Source organism: Leptonotus elevatus, chromosome 9 (genome assembly GCF_054856555.1).
Source record: "Leptonotus elevatus isolate MCC_2025b chromosome 9, RoL_Lele_1.0, whole genome shotgun sequence".
NCBI classification, from domain to species: domain Eukaryota; kingdom Metazoa; phylum Chordata; class Actinopteri; order Syngnathiformes; family Syngnathidae; genus Leptonotus; species Leptonotus elevatus.
The window spans coordinates 25,029,199-25,056,511 of NC_141247.1; the positions used below are offsets into that span (position 1 = coordinate 25,029,199).

Consider the following 27,313-nt stretch of genomic DNA (forward strand, 5'->3'; position numbering starts at 1 on the left):
CCTCTGCTGCTATAGTCAATAAATATCCACTAGTCACTGTAGCACTCTTTTATTTGATCTAAAGAGATGACAGTGAAGAGTGGCTCAGTGAACATCACAGCCACTCTGACCTGAAAATTCTGCGTCAACAACATAAAAATGGAAAAAGAAAAAGAGGAGCTGGTGGTGTGTTGCTAGGGGGAATTTTTGGAGGGCAACTTTACATCCAAGGGGAGCCACCTATCAATATGAGTGACCATATAAAAGGTGCATCTTAATTACTTAGAATATGGTAGAAAAATCCATTAATTTTAGTAGCTGAATTCGGCAAGTGACACTGTACAGATTCATTCAACACACAGGAAGAGAATTTTCAGGCCAATTCCTACATTAACATTTTATGGCGAATTTGGAGTTTTCAAAGCTATATTCACCCAAATTTAAAATCATTAAAAAAAAAAAAAATCTCAGTATAAAGTGAACCTATATACAGTAATAGCAATTTTACTTAAAAAAAAAAAAAAAACTAAATAAATGACATTTTCTACTTTAAGATGCAGCCATGAATGTGAATAAATACAAGGGAATGGACACAACAGTGTCACAAGACAATTATGATGACAGAAAGGGAAACATACACGGGGTGAGTCTTGCTGAATGGAGAACTGCGTCGTAAGGAACTTTTTAAAGTCAAGACCCCCACAGTGGCTCGAGCATCCCCCACCCCTCCTAAAAGATGCATTCACTGTGATGGCTTTGAAAAAGTGCAGTAAAAGTGGACAAAGGACACTTTGGTCTTTACAGTCAGGAGTCGTTTCGATTTGGTCACGAGGAGCCAATGTGAATCCTTCATCGCGACAGGTTGTGTGTGTGTGTGTGTATGCGTGTGCGTGTATCCTCCCATCCAAAAAAAGAACACAGAAGAAATGCGCTCCAAATAATCATCCAGTTGGTGGACCTTGATGTCGATTGTCGTCACGGTTTCACCCTGGTCAAACTCAAAGTGTAGAAATGGGGGGGGGGGGTCCCCCTCCGCCTCTCCAAATATTTACTCACTCTTTGGCTGCGTGTTACTCATCATTTTGGTTTCAGATAAAAAAAAAAAAAGCCTAAATAATGGCAAATGTACAAATGTCATTGGTCGTATGAAAATGGCACAAAAGTGACGGCGGCGAGGTAACATGTCCATGCACGTTCCTCCAACCTTACACCAATTGTGTGTGTGTGTGTGTTTTTTTTAAATGGGGATCTCTCAAAGTTAAGGTGTTATGCTATAAAATGGACCCGTCGATGAGCTGGAAGACGCACATTCGTCTTGTAATTCCAAATTTCAGTATGAACCGAAAATGCACTCCAACCATTACAGATTAACCTAATTTCACCAATGGGTGAATTTGGAAATGGCGAATATGCGGGCGTCCACGGTTTATAAGTAATGGCCAGTCAAAGAGTGAGTTCATTTTTTTGGGGGGGAGACACCCTGCATTTATGCCCTTTAAGAAAGCAAACCAGCCCACGTGGGGTGGGGGGGGGAAGTTACCTGCTGCTCGTGCGCAGGAAGCTTCCTAATTATTAAGTTGTCCGGCTGTTAGACCAGACTGCCGGGCCAGCACACCACCGTCAGCGTGACTTTATTCTTCTGCAGCTTGAGCATGGGGATGAGCGACGAGTTGTTCATGCCCACCGTCGTGGCGCCGTTCACCGCTACGATCTCGTCACCGCACCTGGAAGACAAACCTTGGTTACATACCGGAACATAGAACCGCCTGACGCCTCTATTTTTTTTTTTTTTTACACATTTAACATCTTTTAGCGCTGAAAAGAGCCGGAGAACAAATCGTTGGAACTCTTGAATGCTTGAAGTGTCTGAATAATGTCGTAAAACGCCGCCTGCCAGCATTATGTCACCTAAATAGCCCGGATGTTTTTTATTTATTTATAGAAAACAACAGTAACAAAATGATTGTAAAATGTCATTTATTTATCAGCGTTTTTGGTCAACTGTAAGTGGATTTGATTTGGTCGTATAATACTAATCAGACCCAAGTTAGATCAAATCGACCAATACTGTGTAACTATATAAACTATTTGTGCAAGAAAAACAAAAACCGGTTAAGAGCGGCTGCTTTTTAAACGTACTTGAGGCGGCCATCAAAGTGAGCGGGCGTGCCGGGCACGATGGTCTTGATGAAGAAGGGCTGCTGGCCGTGAGTCTCCTCGTAGCCGCCGACGATGCTGAAGCCCCAGCTCTCGTTGTTGCTCTTCTGCAGGACGATGTCCCGGCACCAGTGCATGTGGCTGACGTGACAGCGGCAACGTTAGACGGGAAAAGGACGTTCCAAAATGGTCGTACAATGCGCCGGATCGGAGGACGAGTTGCACGTACCTGGGTAAGCCCAGCCATCGTGTCCACAGCGGCGTCCAGTTGAAGGCGTCATCCCGCGCGTCCTCCATGATGTCCGACCTGTCGCCGCCGCCGGCGTCTGCGTCTTCCTGCGAGTCTTCCGAAATGGTTTGGATGACCCGGAGCGCCACCTGGGGCAGGGCGGCCTGCGCCTTCAGCGCGGAAACGGCCTCGCTGTAGGTCAGTTGCGTCAGGTCCACGCCGTTGATGCTCAGCAAAACATCGCCTGAGGACGCAGAGAATTCAGAACACGATTTGTGAGCGGAGGAAGATATTTGTAATAGACATCCGTTATTTGTCCTGCTGTGAATAGTGAAAGCTCGCAAGCAATTGAGGCCCCCGAGGTAGTCGAGGGTAGTTTCCCACAGGAAAGAACCAATTGGTGGATTTCTAAGTAGTGAATTGCGAATAAGCGTGGGTTGACTTGAACTCATTTGCTCCCAAAAACGCATACAAACATTCTATTTTAAATATCGCCATGGTCCCAAAAACGTATTTATACATTTATGTTTTTTATGCTAGAGGATACAGAAGGCTTTGATGCAGCCTCTGACCTGAAGAGGTCTCTTAAAGCAATGGTAGTTATTAAAAAAAAAACGGCCAGCAGTTGGCAGCAGAGTATAAGAGATCAACCAGGGCTATGATGCAACAAGCGCTTTGATTTGTAAATAATGATGAAACTTAGCTATATTCTAATGCTAATTGCTGCAAAACGGAAACAGATGTAAATGTACTTTTTTTTTCCTGATGAAAGAAGAAACTTGAATTGTTATTTTGGTAGGTTCCATGTTTTTGTAGCAATAGAACACAATAGTCTGTGGACCTTGCAAAATCAGTCAAAATCCAGGAAAACAAGGGGCTTGTTTCAGTGAAAATGGCTGCAAGTGAACGAGTTAACGCAAAGATTCTTCTGCGCACCTCGTTTGATGGTGCCTTCTCGATGCAGGCATCCGACGGGCTGTACGCTGGTGATGTAGACGGGAAGGCGGCTGCGGCAGTCTCTTCCGCCGGCAATGGTGATTCCCAAAGAAAGGCGGGGCTCTTTCTTCAGGCTCACCGTCTTCTCCTGGCTGGAAAAGCCACCGGGAGGGTCCTGTGTGATCGAACAACGGCGTTCAGTAAATGCAAGGTGCATCCAGGTTGTGAATAAACATTTACATGACAAAACAAACTCATGGCACAGTGCACACATTTGTGTTGTTTTTTTGGAACAATATATTTACAGTTATTATTATTATTATTTAGGGCCGGCCTGCACAAAGCGTATAACTGATGCAGTGACGCCAATTGTTTTGAAGTTATATGCTGTGATTTTACCGGTCCGGCCCACTTGGTAAAATATTTTCCTCCATGTGGCCCCTGAGCTAATACGAGTTTGAACATTTCCCTTTTCTAAAAACACATCATTGTCTTCAATAATTCTCTGACATGAATTCTTTGAAAAGTCAAAAACATAAGGTCTTATGCTACCTACAAATTTTGCCTTCAAAACTCAGAAGAGCCACGAAATCGTCCCGACTCATTGACGGTATGAAAGAAAGTCTGTCGACATGTTTAAGGAGTGACTTAATGCCAGGAGTGAGGCATGCGTGTATCCCGCTCAAAACAAACTATTACATTTGTACTCGAGTCAACATTCAAAAACGAGTGGACTGATTAAGATGTGTGGATTGTTGCTGTCATTTCAGCTAACATTCATGAAGTGAGGCCGCCAATCACCTCAAACAATCGCCTTAATGGAAAAGCCTGGGGCAGTAAGTAACAAATGTGGAAGATGCGAGATGGAGGCGACGTGCGAGCTCCCACACCGGCGTCTCGTAATGGAGAAGATGTGTGGAAAGTGACGGCTGCCGGCAGCCTCCTGGCTGCGCTCTGCAGACTGTAAACCGTCGGAAGGGAAGCTGGGGGGGAGGTGGCCAGGCCTCTTCCTCCGCCCGGCGGGGGGTCCTCCCCCCCCCAGCAAGACGAAAAGGCTCCACTCTGCAGGCGAAAGCTAACTGTTACCCGCTTTGATCCTCTGCCACCCAAAGAAAGAAGGGCCCAAAAAACAACAAGGCAGGCGGCCCCGCGGTGGCAGACTGAGCAGCACCCCGGGCCTTTTGATCAGGACAGGAGGAGGCCCTCCACCGCCGCTTTCATCTCCGCGCTGCGACGCAGGTGTCTGCTCTCAAAGCTTTGCACCCCCAGCTGGGGGGCTGCTATTCTTCCTGCTCACGCTGTATGGAACAACTGAGTGGCGCTGACAAAACGGCCCACGTCACAATTACGCCGTGTAAACACCAACAATGTCCTGTTTGAGGACGCTACCCACAAGCCGCAGTGCTTGTGTCACGGGAAGCTGGACATACAGGCTGCAACGCAAGTCATTTCGGAGTGGGATGTGGGTGCAAAAAATGTCAAGTTATGGAGCAAAGAGCGGTCATACATTTGAAGCACAGGTACACCAACATTTCCCCAACGGGAAAGCGTTCCCTCTCACTGCAATTAGCTGGACTTGCACTTTTCATAAAAATCCGATACAAATTGGAAATCTGCCAATGTGAATGGAGCGCATAAACAAACGCACGTGTGACACACCCCGTCGATGCCAGATGGACGTCATCCAAACACACTAACCAAGACAAACCACGTCTGCTCAAATAATACAAATAAACATAAAAAAAAAAAACATTTCATGTAAATCTATGATGTAAACATACCAAATTAACTCATTGACTCCCATCCATTTTCACAGGAGCAACCCCCTTCACCCCCGGCTGTTTTACTGGATTTTCACTGATTTTGCAAGGGCCACAGAATATTGTGTTCTATTGCTATAAAAACATGGAACCTACTAAAAAGAAAGATTGGAGTCTCTACTTTGATTAGGAAAAAAAGTATATTTCTATCTGTTTCCGTTTTGCAGCAATTAGAATATAGCTATGTTTCATCATTATTCACAAATCTATTTAGAAATGTGAGTAATGAGCTTTTTTTCAACATGGCCCCTGGTTGATCTCTTTTGCTCTGCTGCCACCTGCTGGCCGTTTGTGTAATAACTACCGTTCTTTGCAGTTGAGAGGCTGCATTAAAGCCTTCTGTATGCTCTAGCATAAAAAACAACAACATATAAAATATGTCTTTGGGACACTTATAACATTTAAAATAGAACGTATTCATACGTGTTTGGGAGCAAATGAGTTAACATGGAAGTCAATTTAAAAAAATTATTTACAAGTCTATGCACTCCACGAGTTTAAACACAGCATTCTTATAAATATTATCTCTGTGGAATACAAATTAAGCAGAACAATACACTTTTTTTTTTTTGGCCATTTCAGAGGGCGGTCATTTTGCCACTTGCGTCAACTGAAGATGACATCACAGTTGCTCAGGGCTCAGGCAATAACCAATCACAGCTCACCAGTTTTCTGAAGCTGAGCTGTGATTGGTTGTTACCAGAACCCTTTAGCACTGCAATGTCATTTTCAGTGACAAAATGGCCGCCCTCTGAGATGGATAGAAACAGGCTGCTTACTGTAACGTAATGCCATGTTTAGAGTAAATAAAGAAAATGTTTGACTTGAAATCCACTTTAAAGGGGTGTCCAGCAATAAATAAGGAAAATAATTTCTCATTTAAATCAACTAGATAAATTCATTTTTGTATTATTTATGAATTTTTCGTCTGTGTATACGGGTTGTTTCCACATATACACAGCCATATGCGATGTGCCACTTGAAATCAATCACAAATCCTCGTGTGTGTTTAAAACAGAGTTCAGCCATTTTAAAACTCCTTCAGGATGTTAAAAATCCAAGATGTTACAAATCAGTACGTGTGTTCCCCGCTTTCCACACACGTGTAAAATTGTGCAATGCAAGTGTTCACATCGAAAGATGACTGCCAAAACATGCCAAAACATGTTTAGCCGTACCTTCATGTAGGTGGAGCGCCGCCTGAAGTACTGCGGCTCAGGCACCCTCCTGGCCGCTCGGCCTTCGTCCTGAGTCTCTCCCTGCCTCAAGACTACAAAGTTGACGCGCACCTCGCTGGCCTGCAAAACAAAAACGCTGTGTCACTCACTGGTAGATTAAGCAGATGCTTTATCTTAAAGGCAAGCGAGCGTGCAGAACTTCCAAGTGTTTGCTCAGCAGACTCATGACAGACGCGAACCTTTTGATGTTATCTTGAAATGACATGTACATAACTCTTTACAGTTTATCCTTGAGAAATGTATACAGCTTAATTGGAGTCCACCTGTGGTCAATTCAGTTGATTGGAAACGATTTGGAAAGGCACACACCTGTCTCGATACGGTCCCACAGTTGACAGTGGACGTTCGTAACCTTGAATGTCGTATCTTGCGACTATCATATACTGAGGACCGCCGCACAGTATATCCATGGCTAATTTTTGAAATTGTTGCTTGTGTTTGAAAACACACAAAAATCCCAAGCACAAAATGTGAAGACAACACTGTGCGTATTGTACTCTGTATTGTCTATGCATGCATGTGCCTTTAAGAGGCGGGGTAATATGTTAAATGTGTGACCTCACTAGTATGAGTTATGAAGCAAAGTCCAGCTGTTTTTATCCATCTCAGGGGGCGGCCATTTTGCCACTTGCTGTCGACTGAAGATGACATGAATGTTGCTCAAGTCTCAGGTAACAACCATTCAAAGCTCAGCTTCAGAAAACAGGTGAGATGTGATTGGTTGTTGCCCGAGACCTCAGCAACATTGATGTCATCTTCAGTCGACAGCAAGTGGCAAAATGGCCGCCCCCTGAGATTGACAAAAACAGCTAGATTTTGCTTCATAACTCATATTCCACAAATGCAATTTAATTTAATTTACTCAGAATGTCATGTTGTTTAGACTAGTGAGGTCACGTAATATATTATTGTCAAGAAATGTTTAAGGTTGACTTCCACTTTAAAAATCTGTGATATAGCGAGGCCATGAACAATAAACTACAATATAGCAAGAAAAACTGTACCTGTATGATCTGGGCGGCACTCTCAGGTGTACCGTGCCTCAGGTCCTGTCCATTGATGGCCAACACTTTGTCACTGTTCTTCAGTTTGCCGTCTTTGGCCGCCAACCCTCCCGACAGCAGATCCAGGATGAAGACGCCGCTCTCGTCCGATTTGCGGATCAACTTTATGCCCAGCGGTTCCGAGCGCTGACTTTTGGTCAACGTCACCTGCAGTACTGTGCCGGGGTTGTGAGCGGAGGCCGCGTTGCCGTGGGCGCTGCCGGACGGGACGGGGTGTTGATCGGGGCGCGCCTCCCTCGGTTTGAAACCTTTCTCTTGCATGACGGTGAGCCTGACGAGGGAAGGCTGGCGCAGCACGGCGACGGCCCGGGCGTGAGGGACGGACGCCAGGCTGATGTCGTTCACCTGGAAACATTGAAGCACAGACCAGATAAAGCCGTGTGTACATCAGGTGGTACAGTACCTGTCTGGAATAGTACACCCAGAAATGGCGTGTTTTCCATTACAGGGCATGAAAACGCCAAGAGCTGTTGAAGCGGTTTTTATTCGCGAGTGGGAAACTAAAATGTTGCCATTTCACTTTACACAAAGCCGAACTCTAACCTATATAACACAAAATGTACATAACCGGATAGAACTCTAGCCACCATGCTGAAGAAACAACGCTATACAACATTTTGTCAATCAGTGACACCAGCCACAATTCGACCTGAGGTAACCACACCTTGTTGCCATGGAGATCAAACCAGTTTATCTTGAATATCTGCTTTCATTCCCTGATGTCAAGACGCGTGTTTACAAAACTCGGGGGAATTTGTGCAAGAGTATCATACTCCCAGCATAAATACGTACACACTACCATTAGCTTCTGGTGAATTAATAGATAAAGCCAAAAAATCATTTCCAGTTTAATACGTTTTGTAGAAACCTTTAGCTTATTATCTGCAAACTTCTGTTCGAATCTCTTCAAACGCGAATGACTGTTTGTTTACTTTATAAGTGCCCTGCGTTTAGCTGGCAACCAGTCTCGGTTGTACTCTGCCTCTCGCCCAAAGTCAGCTGTGATAGACTCCATTCTCACCCACGACCCTAATGAGGAAAAGCGCTATTGAAAATGGACGTATGGATTAACAGAATGTTGGAGACACTTACCTGTCCCAACAACACTTATCACTTTCCAATACAAATTTAATGGCGTCTGATTTGTTTTCCATGAAAATATATGGAAATGATAAGCCACTGGAGTGAGTTCTGATTTTCAAGCTTAAAACAATGTACGTAATGATGCTTTCTACGCATAACAAGACCTTCTCCCAAATATTGCAAACAATACGCAGGCACCAGGGTAATTCTAACACTGACCTGAACTGAAGTGACATGGCATAAAAACGTGCTGCGTGTCTCAGTCTCGCTCTGCCTTGGCCAAATGACATGGGACGGTTTGGTGAATAGCGGCGCATTCGGAGAAATATCAGTCGTCCGATACTCAGGAATGCGCATAAAAAGGTATACGCATTTACAGACTCGCTCTTACTTCCAAGATGTGGTCTCCAGGCGCCAGTCGGCCGTCGCGTGCCGCTTGCGAGTCGCGTACGATCTCCTGGATGACGATGTTGCCCAGCGGCGTGTCTTTGCCGCCCACGATGCGCAGGCCCAGCTCTTCATCCGCCTCCTCTCTGAAGAGCTCCACCACATTGGACTCGGACACCAGGCTGGAGCGCAGCGGCGTGTTGTCTGGCAATCGAGAAGGACAAGAACTGTCATGAAACACCTTTCCCACTTTGCTCCATTCATTTTCAACACGGGACGATGTTGTAATCTACTTTGGCTTCACAATTATGTACTGGCCATCATAACGTGACTGTAGCTGCAGATTGCAGAATGTTACATATTAATTTTAATAAAGTGCAAATTTACGCGTTGGCCACTTGGATGCTACAATCACGTTGAAATGATCTCAGAGACACTGCAAATGATGACAAGAATAGACAGACAGAGAGACAGAAAATACAAGCGAGAGTACACTCCCTTAGAAAAGAAACTTCTGTATTCAGTTCTCAGTGAAAGAACGAACAAATATTGATTCCGAAAAAGGATACTCAAGGTTGTCTAACAACTAATCTGTTGGGAGTGTATCCATTTATGTTGAGCACTGTACTGTACATTGCGTCTTATCTTTGATAAAAATTTCAAAAATACCACACAGCATTGATAAGGTCGGGAAAAACACAATCTCCCTGTTTCTACTGATGCCTGTATTGAAGCAGAGGTGAAAGACCTTTGGCTGTAAATCTATGACATAATGGCGTGTCAATAGAGAGCGAGACACACGTGATGTAGAGATAGGTAAAACAAACAGGACAGTGAGGAGGACTAAGTTCCACGTGTAGTCACGCAGACCACATTGACGCAAATACACATTGCTTATACTCGTTCGTCGTGTTTTCAATTCCTATGAAAAAACTATTTTGGGTGTTATCTTTCGGCTCCCGCATTTAATGCAGATTTTTAAGCAATCTTTTTTTTCCCCCATGGGTTTAAAACAGGCAATGTTGAATTTAGAGTTGTGTGCTTTTGTTGTAATGCCACATACTGCCACAATCTGCCAGGCAGCACTGAGCATTACTGGATGTATGCAAGAAGAAGAGGCACAGAGAGCCGCCAACTAAACTCTAATAACAATTCTCCCCAAAAAGGAGACGGAATATATTGAATATGTTTACAGGTAGTCTATAACCTTTTTAAAACCCAAATATTAGCAATATTCAAGTTCTGAAAGGCCACATATTGTGAGCGTGCAAAAACCTGAATATGCTCAAATAAAAAATAAAAAACAATATGCGGTGGGTTTGCAGGTGGGACTGAAAAGTATCCCCTGGGGTTGTCTGTAGTTCATTTGTAAACTACAGTAATTTCTGGACTATAAGCCGCTACTTTTTCACTTGCATTCGACCCTGCGGCTAATACAAAGGTGCGGCTTATCCATCAGATCACAAGGGGGCGCACTATAAAGGAAGCGCACGAGCGACAGGCAGAGCAAAACAAACCAAGTGAGCCTAAATACAGTAGAAAAGACAGATCTCGAGCGAGACAATTTGCACCCTCATTATGGAAAAGAAAGTAGCGGGGAACCCGGTGCGGTAACATTAAAACACCTGCGGCTTACAGTGGGGTGCGGCTTATACGTGTAACAAAGTCGAGTATTCTCCAAATTTAGCTCGCGCGGCTTATAGTCCAGAAATGTCTGTAAATGTACTTCCAGACAGACTTGCAAGAAGCTGGCAGTAATTTTCCAGTCAAAGGGTGTCTGGTTAAAACAGCTGCAATTTGCTGCGTGTTCCTGCAGCTATGCTAATGATTCACCCGTGGCAGACTTGGGACTCAACAATCAGCAATTCTTCTGCGTCTACAATCACTCCCTACAGACGGGGGATGGGCACACCGGCAAAATCATCTCTTTTCATCTCAGCTAAACATTAGCCAGACATCTTGAGGGAACGACTTATGCACTAGAAGCGTCTTGATGACAAATGACTCCATACCGTCCTCGCTTTCTTCGTAGGCGGGGTTTATGAGTCCGGGATCGGGCAGGTCTCTGGTGGCGCTGCGCGGCGGCGTTTCTGAATGTTTAGCGTCAGCAGACAGATCGCCGTCGCCTTTGCGTCCCTTCAGTTCGTTCCAAGAGGGCCTCTTCCTCTTCTCCGCTTCCTCTCGGAGTCTCCTGAAAGCGGGACATCTGGGGGGGGGGGGAGGAGTGGACATAATACGATCAGGAAGAAGTGATGATGGCTCAATGACTTATTAAAAAAAGAAAAACATGGGGGAATAGCAGTTTTATGAGGTGCAATGAGAGGAGTGGCCATAATAATGGAAAGGAAAAATACTTGTGCCTTAAACTATGTGACAAGTTCATTTGTGTGCATTACAGGCAGGGTGTCCACTTGACTATGGAAAACTTTTATTCGACATTATCCACCTTAAGTCCATGAACCTCACTAGTATAATGTGTCAAAACTGCACTAGCGGTACTAGTATTATGCAGTTCTTTTGCTCTACTAGTAGTATGTCTTCCTACCCATATGCCAAAGTTGTCCTGCTAGCGAGCTGAATTTTGAACTATGACAATGAGCGTACGAGTAGCCTACGTGGACCGTAGGTAGGATATCAAGGCAGTGATAGGCCGGTATGTTTTTTTTTCTTTCAATGATGATACGATACACATTATAAGTAGTCAAGGAGGCCGATAACTGATATTTGTAGGCAATATTCATTTGCAGTAAAAGAGAAAATATTAAGTCTAAAAAAATTAATACATTAAACATTTTCTTTTAATCTATACTGACACATTGGTTTAAAAAATTATAACAAAAATTGCAGGGATCTTTCAAGGTCATTAGCATGTGCTAAGCTAAATTAAATAAGCAAGTAAATAGATCTCTAAAGTTTTCTACTGTGAATTAAATTTCAACATAATTTCTTAATTATTTTAAATAGGGTATTAGTATAATATGGACTTTAAAATGGTTTTCAAGGCTATGGAATAAATGCTCAAACTGCTTTGCATACTTGAGTGAGCTTGTTCCTCACGGGCGAACTTTGCCCCCTGATTGTTTGCGCAGAGCGACTGCTGCCTGCCAACCACAGCAGGCTGCGTCACCGCGGCCGACCTCGGACACGAGCAGCACCTCGCTGACCACGTGGATAACAAGGCGACTGATTTACAGACCGCCATGTTACACAGTCAAATATATGACAGCGGTTCAAAGCAGGTCACATATTTTTATAGAGCACATGCACCGCTCTCATGTTAATGATTTTCAGTATTCTATGAAATGGAGCAAAGTGGGATACTTTTTATAACGCGCACAGGGGACTTACATAATCTATGGCTGGTGTTGGGAATTCCGCCCTAGCCATGTAGTGCCCTATTTAGTGGCGTTGCCATTTTGCAGAAATGCAGGTACCTAATGATACGAGCAGTGAATTTACTGTATAATGTATGAATTACAAATGCGCTTACAGGCTGTTTAGCAACTGATTAGAAAAGATCAATACCACTCGCCAACGTGCCCATTAAGCATTACACTGCAGCCATCAAACAGTTAGCTAAGCATTAAATCGCAATCAGGATGAAGCTAAACCTGTGTTTGATTTGTTGGAATAAATGGCCAGACAGTGAAGTTGCCCGGCAACCGGCAGAAAGAGTCAAGGAAGTTTCTGTTCCCCAGCTGAGAGGCCGTGTGGCTCATAACTATCCCAGGATTAAACGCATGCATTTAAATGTGTGACTTAGTGCACCTTTGACATGCTATAGTAGAAAGATTAGCTCAGTTGTTAGTCTTTATGCTAAACTAAGGAGCTGTGGGCTTCGGCTGCATATTAAACTGACAAATCTTCTCACCTAGACATTAGGAAAGGAGGAGTGTGTTTTTCCCCAAGCATCACTACAAGCTTGTTATGCACTTGCTCTGTTACACTTGAACCTTTTTGGTTATTGACATGTTCACTCTAAGGTATTATTTACTTGACCCATTCTGTACCGTGTAAGGGAACTTTAACTATATCATGCTTTCGCCGGGTTCGGCGTAAAAGGCAGAGGCGGAAGTACGCGATGCGGTGTCAATTGTGCCGGACAGATATTTTGGTATGGACAAGTCAAAAATGTTTATCATTTTTCTTCAGACTAACTTTTAGGGGCCTTAACATGCCCGATAACGCACCAATTTTTGTACCTTCGTGGGAAAATTGCGACCCTAAATTGGGGTTTTGAGGCTCCACATACAAAATGTTGTATTACTATGACTGAACACCAAAACATGGTGCAATTGTCAAGCAATGGACAAATTCCGTGCACGCACAAAAAGTCTCAATGAAGCCATTTGGGAGGCACACTGAAATCCTAATGAATTCACACAAGGAATTAGGGGTGCGCCATTATAAAGGAAATATTAATTACGATTATTTTGGTAATAATTGAAATCGCAATTAGGACGATCATTTATTTTTTGGTACAAGACAAGAAAATGTTTACATGTAAAAAAAATATTAAGACAAACAAAATTCTTTGAAACACTATAATTATGCAAATTCCTTGATTTGAAATGATTTAAAATAAATGAAATTAGTTATTTTGAAAATTAAAAAAGTTGAATTTTTTTTAAGATTATGCTGATTTTGTAATTGTGGAATGTGATAATTGAAATTGTATTTGAATTTCGATTAATTGCACAGCCCTACAATGAGTGCTTATCCTATAAGTGAGCTTGCAATGCTTTTTTTGACATTGCACAGTGATTTTATAGCTTTAATAAATTGTGTTTTCACTTACTTATATATTGTACTGTATTTACTTTTAACTACACCCCTATTAAAATAAAGGACAAGAATAGATTTCATGAGAACTATTGCTTTGGTTTGTGTGGTTTTTTTTTTAAACAAATTAAATTAGTGAAACGAGGTGCCAGTACATTAATTTAATATTCCAGTCGATACTGCTGGCATTATCTAAAACAATTTCTTATTGACTTATCAAACAAGCCTGAGGAGGTTTACCTATTGTGCAGATGAGGCTGAAGTTCACAGCGTTGCATCTGCTGCTGGCACTCTGCATAGTAAGGACACATGACAGCCAGCTTGTCAAGCAGGTTCCTGACCAACAGGGTGGAGGGCCGACACTGGTGCAGCTGCAGCCTCTGGCGGTCCACGGGGCAAAAGTCCTTTTCTTTCAAGAAGCTGCCCAGGCACTCAAAGCAGTAGGTGTGTCCACAGGGGGTGTCCATGGGCCTGATGAGGGGCTGCAGACAAATGTGGCACACCAGCTCGTCGTCCACATCGTCGGTATACTCGTACAGGTGGCTGTCCTGGCCCTCGTGCTGCTGCCCGCACTCCTTGCAGACCCTCGCCCAGGACAAGCCAGCAGTCTTGGTTTCTGCTGTAGACATTGTCCGTCGCTAATCCTCAAAAAAAACGGCGTGTTCAAGTAAAGGCGATTGCGGTCAGGCGGTCAAGTGTGCGATAAAGGTCCGACGGTCGCGTTACCTCCATGCCTTCATCTTCTGTGGACAGAGACGAACAGAGTGAGGCGGTTAAAGAGCTACTCCCGCTCAAGGCGGCCACAGGAAATGACAAATCAAGCAAGCGATAGCAACATGGCAGCGCACTGCAGCTGCTTCCTCTCAGCGGGCTTCCTGAGGGACAAAAGGAATTCTCATTTCAGCTACAAAACAAAAAAAAAAATGTTGCTCTATATTCCACGGGAGGAGCTAACTATGAAATGAGGAGCGTGTGGACTGAAGTCAAACCGTTGCTAAATTTAGGAACAAAGACACGGTGCTACGAGAGAGCGAGAGCTTTGAATGAAGTGGGCAGCAGTGGAGGTCCTGTCACTAATGGCCCCTTGAACCCAATCAGCACCAGTCTTGCTCTGTGCGCCACTTAATCTCCTTAAATTCTCCCTCAGAAGAAGAATGCTGAATAGGAACACATTCTTGGAACAAAACATCTGACCTCCTAGAACACAGAGAAACACATGCTGTACTTAACCTGTCGTGGATTTCACAAAATATATGTAGCGATACAACACGCCGTCGACAGTATTGGGATTTGGGACACGCCTCTCGATTGATGATTTCAGTGAATCACACCCATGGTATATTGCTATATTGTAAATACGTTTTTGGGGGATTTTTTATTTTTTTATTTTTTTTACACAACACAGGAAAGTCTGAGATTTACATATGCGAGCATCAGTGCAGTACCATGTTTTGCCACAACAGACTAGGCAGCACTGAACTCTACTAGAATAAATGCAGCGTAATTGACTTTACCGTGGCACGCCCCTCCCACTAAATGCGACGAGAAGCCCCCTCTGACATTTACCGGTCAAGATGAGTTAAAGTGCATAAACATTAATGGCAAAGTTGTCAGATCTCCCTCGGGGATTTCTTGGTCAGGTATTTTCAGGACGCCGATATTTCTCTTGGAAGTAAGCAGAGGGGGCTTTAATTTTTTTCATGAAGGGTATCTGCCTGGATGACCGTAGGGTTGGGCGTGGTCTGGCTGTGATTGACAGCGGCAACTCACGAAGAAGCCGTTTTAGAAGGCGTGCACGGGAATGAGCCGATGGGTGGTGGAACATGTGACGTAGTATGTATCGCCTCGTATAATGAGAGGACAAACAGCCAAATTGAATTGATCCCAGTGTGTTACCTGAAGGTTTTTGCCCCAAATTTAAGCTTTTAAATTTAAACGTGCACTAAAATGTCAAAGTAATGACCAGGACAAGTAGACAGCATTTGTAGACACCAGTTTATACAATTTATCAGCAAAAAAAAAAAAAAGGTCGATTTAGTGTTGCCTTTAAAAATGTTGGTGCTTTCTTTTTCTTTATTTGTCAGTTTTATAGTAAACATCCACTTGAGAAGGTGTAAAGCAATAATATAGGACGCGTGTTGTAATAGCGGTATTGGTGTTTGAATACAGTACGTTTAAATATGGTTAAAGCACGTGAGAATAGTAAATTCTTAAGTTTTTTTTTTTTTTCAATATGGTCTACATTGCTGATTTTCCCCTATCAAGTATTTCTGGAATGTATTCGCTGCGATACACGGCTTTCACTGGAGTGTAATTGTCCTGTCATTTGGCACACAAAGTGCACGTAGCAATAGGCGGGCAACTCTATCGGAATTTGGGACACACCTTTCAATTGTTGACGTCAATCATTGTGACATTTTGGATAAGCGCTTGTTGCCGCATTCAATGTGGATGAACTGCTAGCTTCTCGCAGGACCAACTTCCGTCACCTCACAAATGTTCGTCACGATAAGACAAACATCTCCCACACAAACACGCCAATTAGCCTTCCCAAAACAACTGGAGCTGTTGTATCGACAATTTATGCAATTCATATTTTTATTTCTCCGTTTACTTCTTGTAGGTATAAAAGACAGCCATCCAAATCCCGCCGTACCGCGATTCCAACATTGGTGACTTTGTCCAAAAGTACTACAAAGGGTTTTTTTGTCATTTACCTGACATCCATGCATTTTTTAAATGTTATTTAGTTATTTTATTTATTTTGAATCGAGGTCGCAGGTGAGCTACAGACCAGCTGACTTTGGGCAACCCTGATCTGGTCACCTAAAGTGGCCACCAGTCAATCGCCGCTAACATAATTACATTAAATATTTGCATGAAGAACATTTCTTGGCCATCATTTTAAAACAAACAATAAATACAGCGCGCCTTCTTACGCCACCCAACCAACTGAACGACTGCGCTGTTTGTAACCTTGAAAGCGTATAGCGTATGTCGGGCCATCGTAAACCGAGGACCTTCAACTTGGGTCCACTCAGCGCAGGTGAATGGAAGAGCTACGGAAAACATGACATAAAAAACAAACGTAAACATTCAACGACTCAGAAATGCCAAATTGGGAGCACGAGGACAAAGAAAATTGCTGTAAATGGCTTGAGTTCAACATGTGGAGTTGGAAGTAGAATGTTCGCTTTGGTATTTGTTCAGACTTGCTCACATTGGCAAGAAACTACTTTTTGAGTTTTCTCTCTACGACGGCGGTCTTGAAGATAAGTTGCCCCCCCCCACCGCCCCTCATCTCATCTGGCGTCATTATCCTCGTATTGTACTCACCAGAGATGGTATCTCCGATGCGGAGCGGCGAGCAGTCAAAGCACGCAAACACGAGACTCGAACCTAGCAGCTGCCTCCAGCCTCGATGAAACCAGAGCCCTGCCTCCCCTGCACACCGTCACGATAATGTCTGGGCGTGCACGTGTGTTGGGTGCGTGTGTGTGTGTGTGTGCGCAAGACAGAATATGTGTGCGCTGCACAGGCGGAAGGAATGCAGTGGTGATTTGGTGTAACTAGGCAGAGCGCAGCTCGGCCCGAGAGCAAAGTGTTCCTCTTGTCAGTGGCCGTAAGTAATGTGTGTGTGTGTGTGTGTGTGCGCGCTGTGCGGAGGTCTGCTGATGTTGCACTTTGTCAGGTGAAGTATACTGAATGACTGAATGCAAACAAACGTCTGATTCGTGTGTGGGTTTTTTTTTCTTCACTTGGTACAAGTGATACCTGCTCTTGTAATGGATACTGTACAAGGATCCTGTGACACACGCAGGCAGAAACAAACTCACCCAGGCTGTGACCCTTATACGAGGGGGTGGGAAAGTAGGTACAGTGAAACCCTGTTTATTGACAGGGATACGTTCCACACCCCCCCCCCCCCCCAACTATCTGAGGTAATCTGCAACATAGAGAACAGACACACACACACACACACACACACACACACACACACACACACACACACACACACACACACACACACACACACACACACACACACACACACACACACACACACACACACACACACACACACACACACACACACACACACACACACACACACACACACACACACACACACAGTAGTTTGACCCCTCTCACATTCCTAAATATTCATTTTTTTCCCCCAAAACGAAACTGTGACATTGTTTAACTCATTGACTCCCAGCCATTTTCAATGAAGCAACACCCTTCGCTCCCGGCTGTTTTACTGGATTTTGACTTATTTTGCAAGGCCCACAGAATATGGGACCTTCCAAAAGAAAGATTAGAGTCTCCTCTATCATCAAGAAAAAAAAAGTATATTTCTATCCTTTTCCGTTTTGCAGCAATTAGCATCATAATATACTAAAGTTTCATCATTAGTCACAAATCTGTTTAAAACACTGGGAAAAAGAGCTTGTTGCAACATGGCACTGGCTGATCTCTTATACTCTGCTGCCACCTGTTAAGTTTGATATATTTGTCGATTGTTATGCTATAGCGGATAAAAGGCAAAAAGCTTGCAAAATGAGCGGATCAGATTTTGGCTTCGCTGTGACGTCGATTCGACACTCGAAACACGTGAAAAAAATTCTGACAAACAAAAGCTAAAACTTTGCATCAGCTGCCAGCGAAACTCTCTTGGAAGCAGAATTGTGTTGTGTAACAATCAGAGAAAGGTCTTTTCAAATCAAGGAGAAGAGCAACCCAATCGGAGTAACCTGGTCAAAGTGACAGGCATTTTTTCGACAAAGCAAAATGAAAAAGAGCATACTGGTCATTTTTCAACCCAAATTATCTTGCAAACCCGATAAAAGATTATTACGATCTTTTTTTTTTTTTTTTTGATTGTGGCATGGGACCTTTAAAACACATTTCACCGTAATACTTTGAAGTACCGGTATTTCTTACCGCTGTTGTCACTCTCTCGCTGTCAAGAAATGGGATGCTTTTGTACAACATCTCTTTGAGGAAGCGAAAAGACGACGACTCTCCCATGGTTATGAGTACGTTAAGTTTAAATTAAGAAATGCCATCGCTCCATATGTGTATTAGTATAAAAAAAACTAGTTGTATTGGCAGTTATGCAAGTAACGTGTATTCCATGTCACACAGTCAAGGCGATGTCACTCTCTAAAAATGATGTCAAAAAGAATCAAACTAAGAGGCGCTAGAAAAAGATTTAAGACTTAAAGCAATGACACAAAAGCCCTAAAATTCAGGACAGCGTTACACGACAAATCAAAGATAAACAGTCTTCACTTTTCACAACAGTTTGTTGGCAGAAAGAAAATATTTGATGACTGAACTGGGGAACATCTCATTATTTTATTTATTGCTGTGTTTTGTTTACGAAGTTCGAGATGTGTGCATCTCTCCAATGAAATAAAAGATTCGATATGTATCTCGATACAATTGAAGGACGGCTCAATTTTAAAAGTGGAACGATTCAATGCATGGGGATTACAATTTGATTCAATATGGTACGGCTTAGTTCAAGATCAAAATAATATGATCATCATTCATACCCTCTCCTACCGATATCATGACGCAATAACTTTTTGGACATTTTGCGTACGTCTGAATGAACTTGTCAGTACTGTAAATGTGGCATTTCCTTCAATGATATCTCTCCCAAAAAAGACAATTCGATAATTATAGAGAGGAATGATTGGATTGGGTTTCATTCGATGCATCTTTTACATCAAAACCGATTTTGCGATTCAAATTGTTTCACACCTGACCAATTTTGCCAGGCTCTGTAAGCACACCAGCACAAATGTATTGGATTTTATTTGTATTCATTGTCATATTATTTAAGTTTCAGTATTTGAATGTTTGCTACACAAAGAAGCAACTGATTTGGAATCTTGGCTTAGAACCCTCGGCAAGCGGAATTAAGTCATTTCTTTTGACTTATAATGACCACAGTTGATATGCTTCATCGTCTTAGAACCGACATTGTGTTCATTTTGACTCCGTTTTTACGGTGTTTGATGACCGCAAAAGTGTCTGTCCGATGATATCAATCTGCAAATAAAGTGAAGCAGCCGTCTGAAAATGTCTCACCTGTTGATTGACTTGAAGGACAGCTACAGATCATTTTGCTTAAGCTAAGTAATTAGAGCTGCCAAAATTAATCGATTGACAAGTAATCGATTATCAAATAATCGACAACTATTTTAATAACTGATTAATCGTTTGGAGCCATTTATTTATTTATTTAAAATTGTCAAAATTCTCTGATTTCAGCATATCAACAGTAATTGTAGTCCTTCATGAAAGAAGACTGATTATCTCCTGTGTTATGGTTTCATCAAAATAAGACATTTGCAAACATCTGTATTTACTTTGGAAAAGAACCGGTATCATAGTACAATATTAGCCCCCCCCTTTTTTTTTATCACTAATACGAAGTACGAAATAAATCACTGCTTAATAAACAGTAATTAGGGGAAAAAATGCTTTTGTAATACACTTGAATGCAAATTTAAAATAAATCCGATTAGTCAATTAATCAATCGAATAATCAATAGATTAACTGATTCTAAAAAATATTCGATAGTGACAGCACTATAAGCAATGTACCGGTATTCCTCTTTTCATTATTTTTGTTCTTGTTTTTCTAAGGACCATAGTGGAAATTAACTGATGTTAGCCGTGCTATTTAGCTAGCTTATTATACCAATTGTAGACATGCCAACTCTCATTGTAGGGATTATGTTGCTTGCATTAACACAAAACAAACACACACAAAAAACAGCCCCGACCGCTGATGGAAAGTTTCAGCAGTTTTGAAACCGACTTTAAAATCGCGGAATTCCTACAAACCAGTAACCTGATCAATTCATGCCTAATTGGAAACAGCTGGAAGCTGCTCCTAAAACCACCACAAAAAAAATAAATAAATAGAGACAAGCCACCAATGTCAAATCAAATGTTGTTCTGTCCTAACTGCAAATGTGTTGGAAGAGCCAACCACAAGTGCTCCCTTATCAGAGTCCATTTACAATATTTAAGACGTGAAAATCGTTTCTGTAAAAGGTTGTTCCATCTTCCTTCTTATGCACCTCGTTTTGAGTTCCTCGTAACAGCGTGTAGTTTCTCAGTTTTAGCCTGGAGCTGTTGTCTTGCGCTTTAACGAGCAAACGCCGTATCCAATTGAAATACCTCGCAAGTCGCAATCATGTGACAGCATAAGCTTTTTCCACTGCTCGGAAGAGGGAGAATGTTGGCGGTCCGACAATGTCCTTAGGTCTCACGAGGGATTACGAGTCTGGGCCCGACCACTCGCTATGACGATATTGTATACCGGTGAGTCGCATGTCTCGCCACACCCTCACAGAAATTCGGTGACGGCACGCCAGACGAATGATTTCACCCGACCGTCAGACAGGCGATGCGTCAAATTCCGGATCACAAGCAAAGGAAATTGCACGCAACGGAAAGTTGAGCAAACTAAGAAGGGCATCGGCATTTGATAATGACGTCGTTGTGAAAAGCTTGAATGTGTCTATTTTCACCAAGGGACATTTCATTTTCTTCTTCTATTGATCTATATCAATATTTAGAAGATCAGGCTAATAAGGCTATTCATCTTCTAAATGGATATTTAATTACAAAAGAAAGCCATAAAGTTGTACAATTGGATGCACTTCAAAACATCTCAGATTTATTGTTGCTTATGTCACAACAATTCTGCATGCCAAATTTTGCGTTCCACAATCATCTCTTATCGCAGAAGTTGTTTTTTTTAAAGGGGTTATTACAGTTCACAGGCAAGACTGAATTTAGAGTCGCACACCTTCGCTGCATAAACGTGCCACAAACCTGTTCAGCAGTTTCACTGTGTATGGTTTGGTTGAACATTTAAATATACAATAAGTATTAGGGGTGTTCCAATCAGGGTCTTATGCCGCCGATTCAGATTATCCATGATTGAAATCGGATGATAGCGATCATATAAATTAGCTGCACATTTTTCAGTTTTAGAGCTGCTCACTAAGGATTTTAATAATCGATTAATCTGTCAATTATTTATGAGTAGTTCATTGAGAAATCAGATTACTAAAAAATATTCCAGCCAAATTTTCATCCCTTTATGATACAAAAACAGGACATTATTTTAAATTGACAGTGTAGAAAATGCAAAAATATACAGTGTATTATGATGAAGGGTTGCTACACTGCACAGAGGCTGATCGGCCAATCACAATCGGTGGCTGATCAATCGGAGTGGCACTAATAATGATCTGTTGTTTAATGAGGCAGTTTACAGTACACTGTGCCGCTTATTTGGAGAATTGTGCGAGCCAAAGTGTTTTGATCATTTCTTTAAGCGTTATATATTGTCTCCTATTTCTTGAAAGTGCACGAATGGACAACTCCGATCGTACGTCACAAGTCAAAACGACGGTCTTACAAAGGAAGCTCTGGCGCTCATTGAAAAGCATTAGACTTTGGATCGCTGTCATTTGATTTGTGGGGATTCATATTTTTGATTTCAAAATGTGATTAAATGTCATTTAACTAAAAACTACTATAATCCACCTGGTTTGTATGTTAGTCACAGGCAAAACGCAATACAATCCGCCATTTGCTTTCACCCAATAAAGAAAGCGTTTGCATTGCGGAAATACCAGAAATGCCCGGATGTTCGGAATTGTCAGTAGCGGGCAGGTCTGGAATGTCCAGCCAACAAACGGGGTTTTCACTGCATTTTGAACTTGAACCAGGAACTATAGCGGATTCCAAAAAAGGCGCCATAAAGTCATAAAGACGGCAGCCATGACATATGACATGACATGTGATCAGAGGTACACAGGCAGGTGCTTCTAATCACTTTAATTGGGGCTCTTCATGAAAAGTCTTTAGCAACACTTATTTTGTCATTGGCCAAATTACTGCGACTGTGATACTCGCACTTTCAAAAAGTAATAAAGCCATAAAGTTACCACAATTGGTCGTACCTGGACACAAAGGCTTCCAAAATGTCATGCTGAACTTCCATGTCCTGCAGTAAAAAGTTCCTAAAATAAGACGTTTATGGCCCCTGCTTGTTTATCACCCCGCTCATAAATAACTCACTGTCTCCATGTCAACGGTGGCCTCGAGTCGTTAATTACAATTTCAATGTAGCAGAAGATGTTAAATGAAACGAAATGGGTAAACAGTTCGACGGTATCGATCAGCTTCTTGACTTCGTAGCAAAAGCTAAACAAAGTAGTTGTAATATTTTCACATCATAAATGTGATTATTAAAACGCAGTTGATGGTCTTTGTCTTTCTTTGCGTGTTTGTTTACGTACAATAAGGTCATTTGTTCATGTCAGACAGAAACGCGTCTTACCTGAGAAGGGGTGGTTGGTTGTTGTTTAAAAAAAAAAAAAAAAAAAAAAAAAAAAACCTCTTCTACCCGGAAATGGCTAACACAAAGACGTCAGTCCGTCTTGTCCACGTGGGGCGAAAAAGACGAGCAAACAAAGAATATCGACGTGCCCCCGGTGAGTTTTTCGTTATTATTATTATTATTATTTGTCTCGTCGCCGGTGAAAAAGTCCCAACTCGCCGTCAGGTGTAGTTGGACGTGCTCGGGAGGAGAAGGAGGGACTTTCCCACGTAACGCACTTGAGGCAAAAAAAAAAAAAAAAAAGAGAGAGAGAAAGTGAAGGCAGTTTCCATGTACACAAACATAGCGACTCTTCTATGTTTCTATCTAAATTCTATATGATATGATATGATATGTTCAGTAGGCCAAGTCGCGTTTACCCAATTTGATGAAATCGAACACGACCTCATAACATGCTGTTATTTGACACTGTATTAATTAAATAACACGAGCGTTTCCAAAAATAAACTGTACTTAGCTTTGACTTACCATTACTCAAGAGTTTAGTTTTTATTTAGGTCTTTATTGGCATAATCAACAAGTCTAATAACCTTTTGTATATATTGAACAGTTTTATCATTTATGATTGCCAGCCCTGGTTTTTCGCCCCACGTGGACAAGACAGACTGACGTCTTTGTGTTAGCCATTTCCGGGTAGAAGAGGTTTATTTATTTTTTTAAACAACAACCAACCAGGTCCAGAAGGCAAAAACTCCGTCATAGGTTGGCTTTAGCCAGAGCTGCTTCGCCTTAATTGGCAGGTAAACATGCTTGTCTCCACCTGTTGAGTGGGACTTAGCACTTGTGGCTAGAGCCAAACTGTTTTAGAGTTTTGACTTTTATGGACCTGGATTCCCACAACCCTGTAAATCACTCGTCACCGCGCAAAACAGCATCATCGCTTGGGATCATTTTCGAGAGCAGGGATTACCAACCTTTTTTGAAACTGAGAGATACCTCAAGGGCTACCGGTTCGATACACACTTCTGAAGTAACACGTTTTAAATGAATTATTTATGTCAATTATCTATCGATTATGTGAAGATAGTATAAGCCATGGCGTCAACCTGTCAGCTCTTCTTTGGGATGTTAATGTTGCAAATAATGCAATGTAACCGGTTGTAATATGTCCGAAAGGAAAAAAATAACAAATCAAATATTGACATGGCAATAGAGGCTGAAATTTGCAATTCCGCTCATGCAGGCATTTCTGATATTTCCACGGCTGGTATGGCTGGTCGATATAGCCCGAAAATAAAATATTTACCCCTCCCCCTTATTCTGGACGATTACGGTTTTGATTGACTTTAATCAAAGTAATAAACCCAAAAAACTGTTAATTTGAAGGTTCCATTTATTCAAAAATAAATCCAGTGGAAAATGATGACAGCAATCATGTATATTGCTTTTAAATAAGCTTTTAGTTGTGGGAATGCTTCCTTTTTCCATTGGATATCATTAGTTCCACTTTTCCATCCAAATGAATGGAGGATACTTTCAGATAACACTTTCCCATATAAATGTCAACTTGCTTCAAAAATTCACGCCTCCCGGGTTCAAGTGTTCTTTTTATTCATTTATCTTTCAACTACAATTAATACTTTGAAATTTTCTCATAATTTCGCTTTCAATTTACTTCAAATTTAGCATTTAGCTTAGCATTTAGCTTAGCATCCAGCTATTAGCATTCCCACACAATTTCTGCAGAAATTGCACTTAGTCCAGTTTTAAATAAGCTTCTAGTTCTAATAGTGTTTAGGTTGTTCACCCTGAACGCTCACCACTCATGATAGCTTCCCCTTCGCTATTAATTAGCATGCCAAGGTTGAAATCAATGAGCCACTTCTTCCATCCGCTCTGCGGCTCGACTTCCTGCACTTTTCTGCATTGTCACCAGCAGCGAGTGTCTGGTCGTGCGAGCTGGCATCAGCAAATGTCGCTTTGTCTCGGAGCTTTTACTTCCATGGCCGTAAATCGTCAGGGGGGGGGGTGGGGTGGGGGGGGGCAGTCTTTCACAGAGAGGAGGTTTTATGGCACGAGGACTTCCCTTCCATTCTGCAGGGGGTACCGTACTTTACACCGTTCATGTGTCACCGTAGTGGCCCCACCAAACCTATCATCCACCCCCTCCCAAAAAAAAAGACACCAAAAATGAGTCGAAAATCCGAAAGTCCTCATATAACAGTTCAATATAGTCCAATTTAAAGTTTAAAGTAAGAAACACATTTTGTCTACTACGACAATATCGCTGCAATGTAGGATGTCAAATATGATTGTCCGTAGTATAAAATGATATGCAATTAGTGTAGACACTGGTTGACCTCTAACGATGACAAATGAAAATAGAGGTCAAAGCTCCCCAAACCCTTACCTGTCATACAAGTGTAAAAATAAGCGAACATTGGTTTTAGTAAGTGTAAGAAGTTGCTGTTAGTCGCGTAAAACCAATAAAACAGTCAGTCTCAACTTGACTACACTCCATGTATTGTGATTCTCGTCCTCAAACTCTCTCTAAACTTGTTATTTAGGCACAGACGTGTTTTAATAGCGCTATATAAAATTAGCGCAGCCCTCAAAATAGCCAGAAACAACCCCAAATAAATCACATTTTGTGCTCGCGTGTCAGCTTTTATTACGAAAGGTAGTGGTTTTATGGCAAAAAAAAAAAACAGGGTTAACTACAAGTTGACAGTATGTTGGCATGTAATAAATGTGCACAGGGTGTGAAATATGAGGCCTCACAGTGTATACTTGAGCAACAGTGCCGCCCTGTGTTCAGATGAGGTGTTGTTGCTCATCATATAGCGATTTGGAACATTTTTCCCCATCAGGGAGTACTTGACTGGACAAATTTGTCACTCCTTGTTTCGAGCGGTGAGAAGTAACTAAGTAAAAATACTTCATTAGTAGGGCTGGGTTTAAAAAAATCTAATAATCAATATCCAATCGATTTTCCTTTTTGAGCGTGAGCATGAACCGATTATTTTAATATCTCTTTTCGCCATAAATTAACAAGAAAATTGCATTTTAAAGGCTGAATTTGTTTTGTATCTTACTGTTTTCTTGAAATGTACTATTCACATGAATTCAAAAGTATTTTCTTACATTGATGAAAGACCTGACGTATGGCACTGACAATTCAGAATCTTTTTAATTTATATTTACAATGACTGAATTAGAATTATGAAAACATTTTCATCTCATCCATGCTGATGTCAATGTTTGTGTAACACTTAAGTGATTGTGCAAGATTAATACTTTGTCATTTTCACATGATTCATTTTTCAATTTACTTCATAAGCATTCAGCTATTAGCATTCAGCTATTAGCATTCAGCTATTAGCATTCAGCTATTAGCATTCAGTTATTAGCATTCAGCTCTCAGCATTCCCACGCAATTTCTGCAGAAATTGCACTTAGTCTAGTTATGACATGTTATTTTCATTCATAAATAAATACTGTCATTTAACCACGTACTGCCTCTGCAAAATGTAATTTGGAATTGAATGTTTGTGAAACTTTTTTTTTTTCATGTCCTTGATATGTAAGAAGAATTGATGTTCCATAGTTAATCAATATCGGATCGAACTCTTGTGAATCGAATCGGGGGAAGAAAAAAAAAAATCAAAAAAATCAAAATCGAATTGAACCGAACTCTTGTGAATCGAAATCGAATCGATTGAGGAAAATATCTTGATTGGCTGATTGTTTAGGATCTTGGCGACTTACAAGGCGAAGAAAAGGAAAAAACGGCAAACAGTGACATCGAATAATGTGAACCAAGTATCTGTACTTGACCACCTGTGCTCGTTTCTGATCTGGATGAGATTTGTTTCTCGGAGCGCGTCCGTCTGTCGTCTTTGTGGCAAAGAGTGTTTGTCAACATTTGATTTGATCAGGCACAGCTGGGAAACCTGCAAGGGGGGGGGGGGGGTGAAAGGACCCGAGACAAGGTAAACACGGAGCTAACAATACGCCACATCCTGACGCCCGTAAGCAGTGTGTGCCTCCAAACAAGAGAGACGTTGTTTGTCTTTCCTGGGATCGGTAAACATCCTCGACACAAAACAGTTCGTTCGGGACCCGGCAAGGAGAGCAACTCGCACCAACGTGGGCAGCCGCGCTCTCGCTCCAGCAGCTTCTTTGAAGTGCCGCCACCACAACGCAGCATCATTTTATCTTCCGCGTGTCTTTTCTTCGGAACGCGCGCGTTACAA

General features: G+C 42.0%; 1 protein-coding gene across 6 annotated transcripts; it reads right to left on the minus strand.

Moving 5' to 3' along the window:
• Nucleotides 1-33: 33 nt before the first annotated feature.
• On the minus strand, nucleotides 34-23,269 carry lnx2b (ligand of numb-protein X 2b). 6 transcript variants are annotated; one of them, XM_086084482.1, is made up of 11 exons: nucleotides 17,012-17,317; nucleotides 14,402-14,418; nucleotides 13,916-14,319; nucleotides 10,906-11,099; nucleotides 8,898-9,097; nucleotides 7,364-7,768; nucleotides 6,300-6,419; nucleotides 3,302-3,476; nucleotides 2,366-2,609; nucleotides 2,119-2,277; nucleotides 34-1,703 (listed from the first exon to the last, which is right to left on the minus strand). In XM_086084482.1, the coding sequence occupies exons 3-11, from the start codon at nucleotides 14,302-14,304 to the stop codon at nucleotides 1,568-1,570; spliced, it is 2,022 nt and encodes a 673-aa protein (XP_085940608.1). In that variant the 5' UTR covers nucleotides 14,305-14,319; nucleotides 14,402-14,418; nucleotides 17,012-17,317; the 3' UTR covers nucleotides 34-1,567. The 6 variants fall into 6 exon arrangements, with proteins under 6 accessions (XP_085940608.1, XP_085940603.1, XP_085940607.1 ...); XM_086084477.1 differs by having other exon boundaries at nucleotides 13,916-14,313; nucleotides 17,012-17,316; XM_086084481.1 differs by lacking the exon at nucleotides 17,012-17,317 and adding an exon at nucleotides 23,058-23,269 and having other exon boundaries at nucleotides 13,916-14,415.
• Nucleotides 23,270-27,313: the final 4,044 nt, after the last annotated feature.

Bases quoted from the DNA above. Each gene is read 5' to 3' on its own strand.
- lnx2b (XM_086084477.1), bottom strand. The intron at 3,477-6,299 runs GTACGGCTAAAC...TCGATCACACAG, and splicing joins GGCGCTCCACCTACATGAAG to GACCCTCCCGGTGGCTTTTC. The intron at 2,610-3,301 runs GTGCGCAGAAGA...CTGCGTCCTCAG, and splicing joins AGAAGGCACCATCAAACGAG to GCGATGTTTTGCTGAGCATC.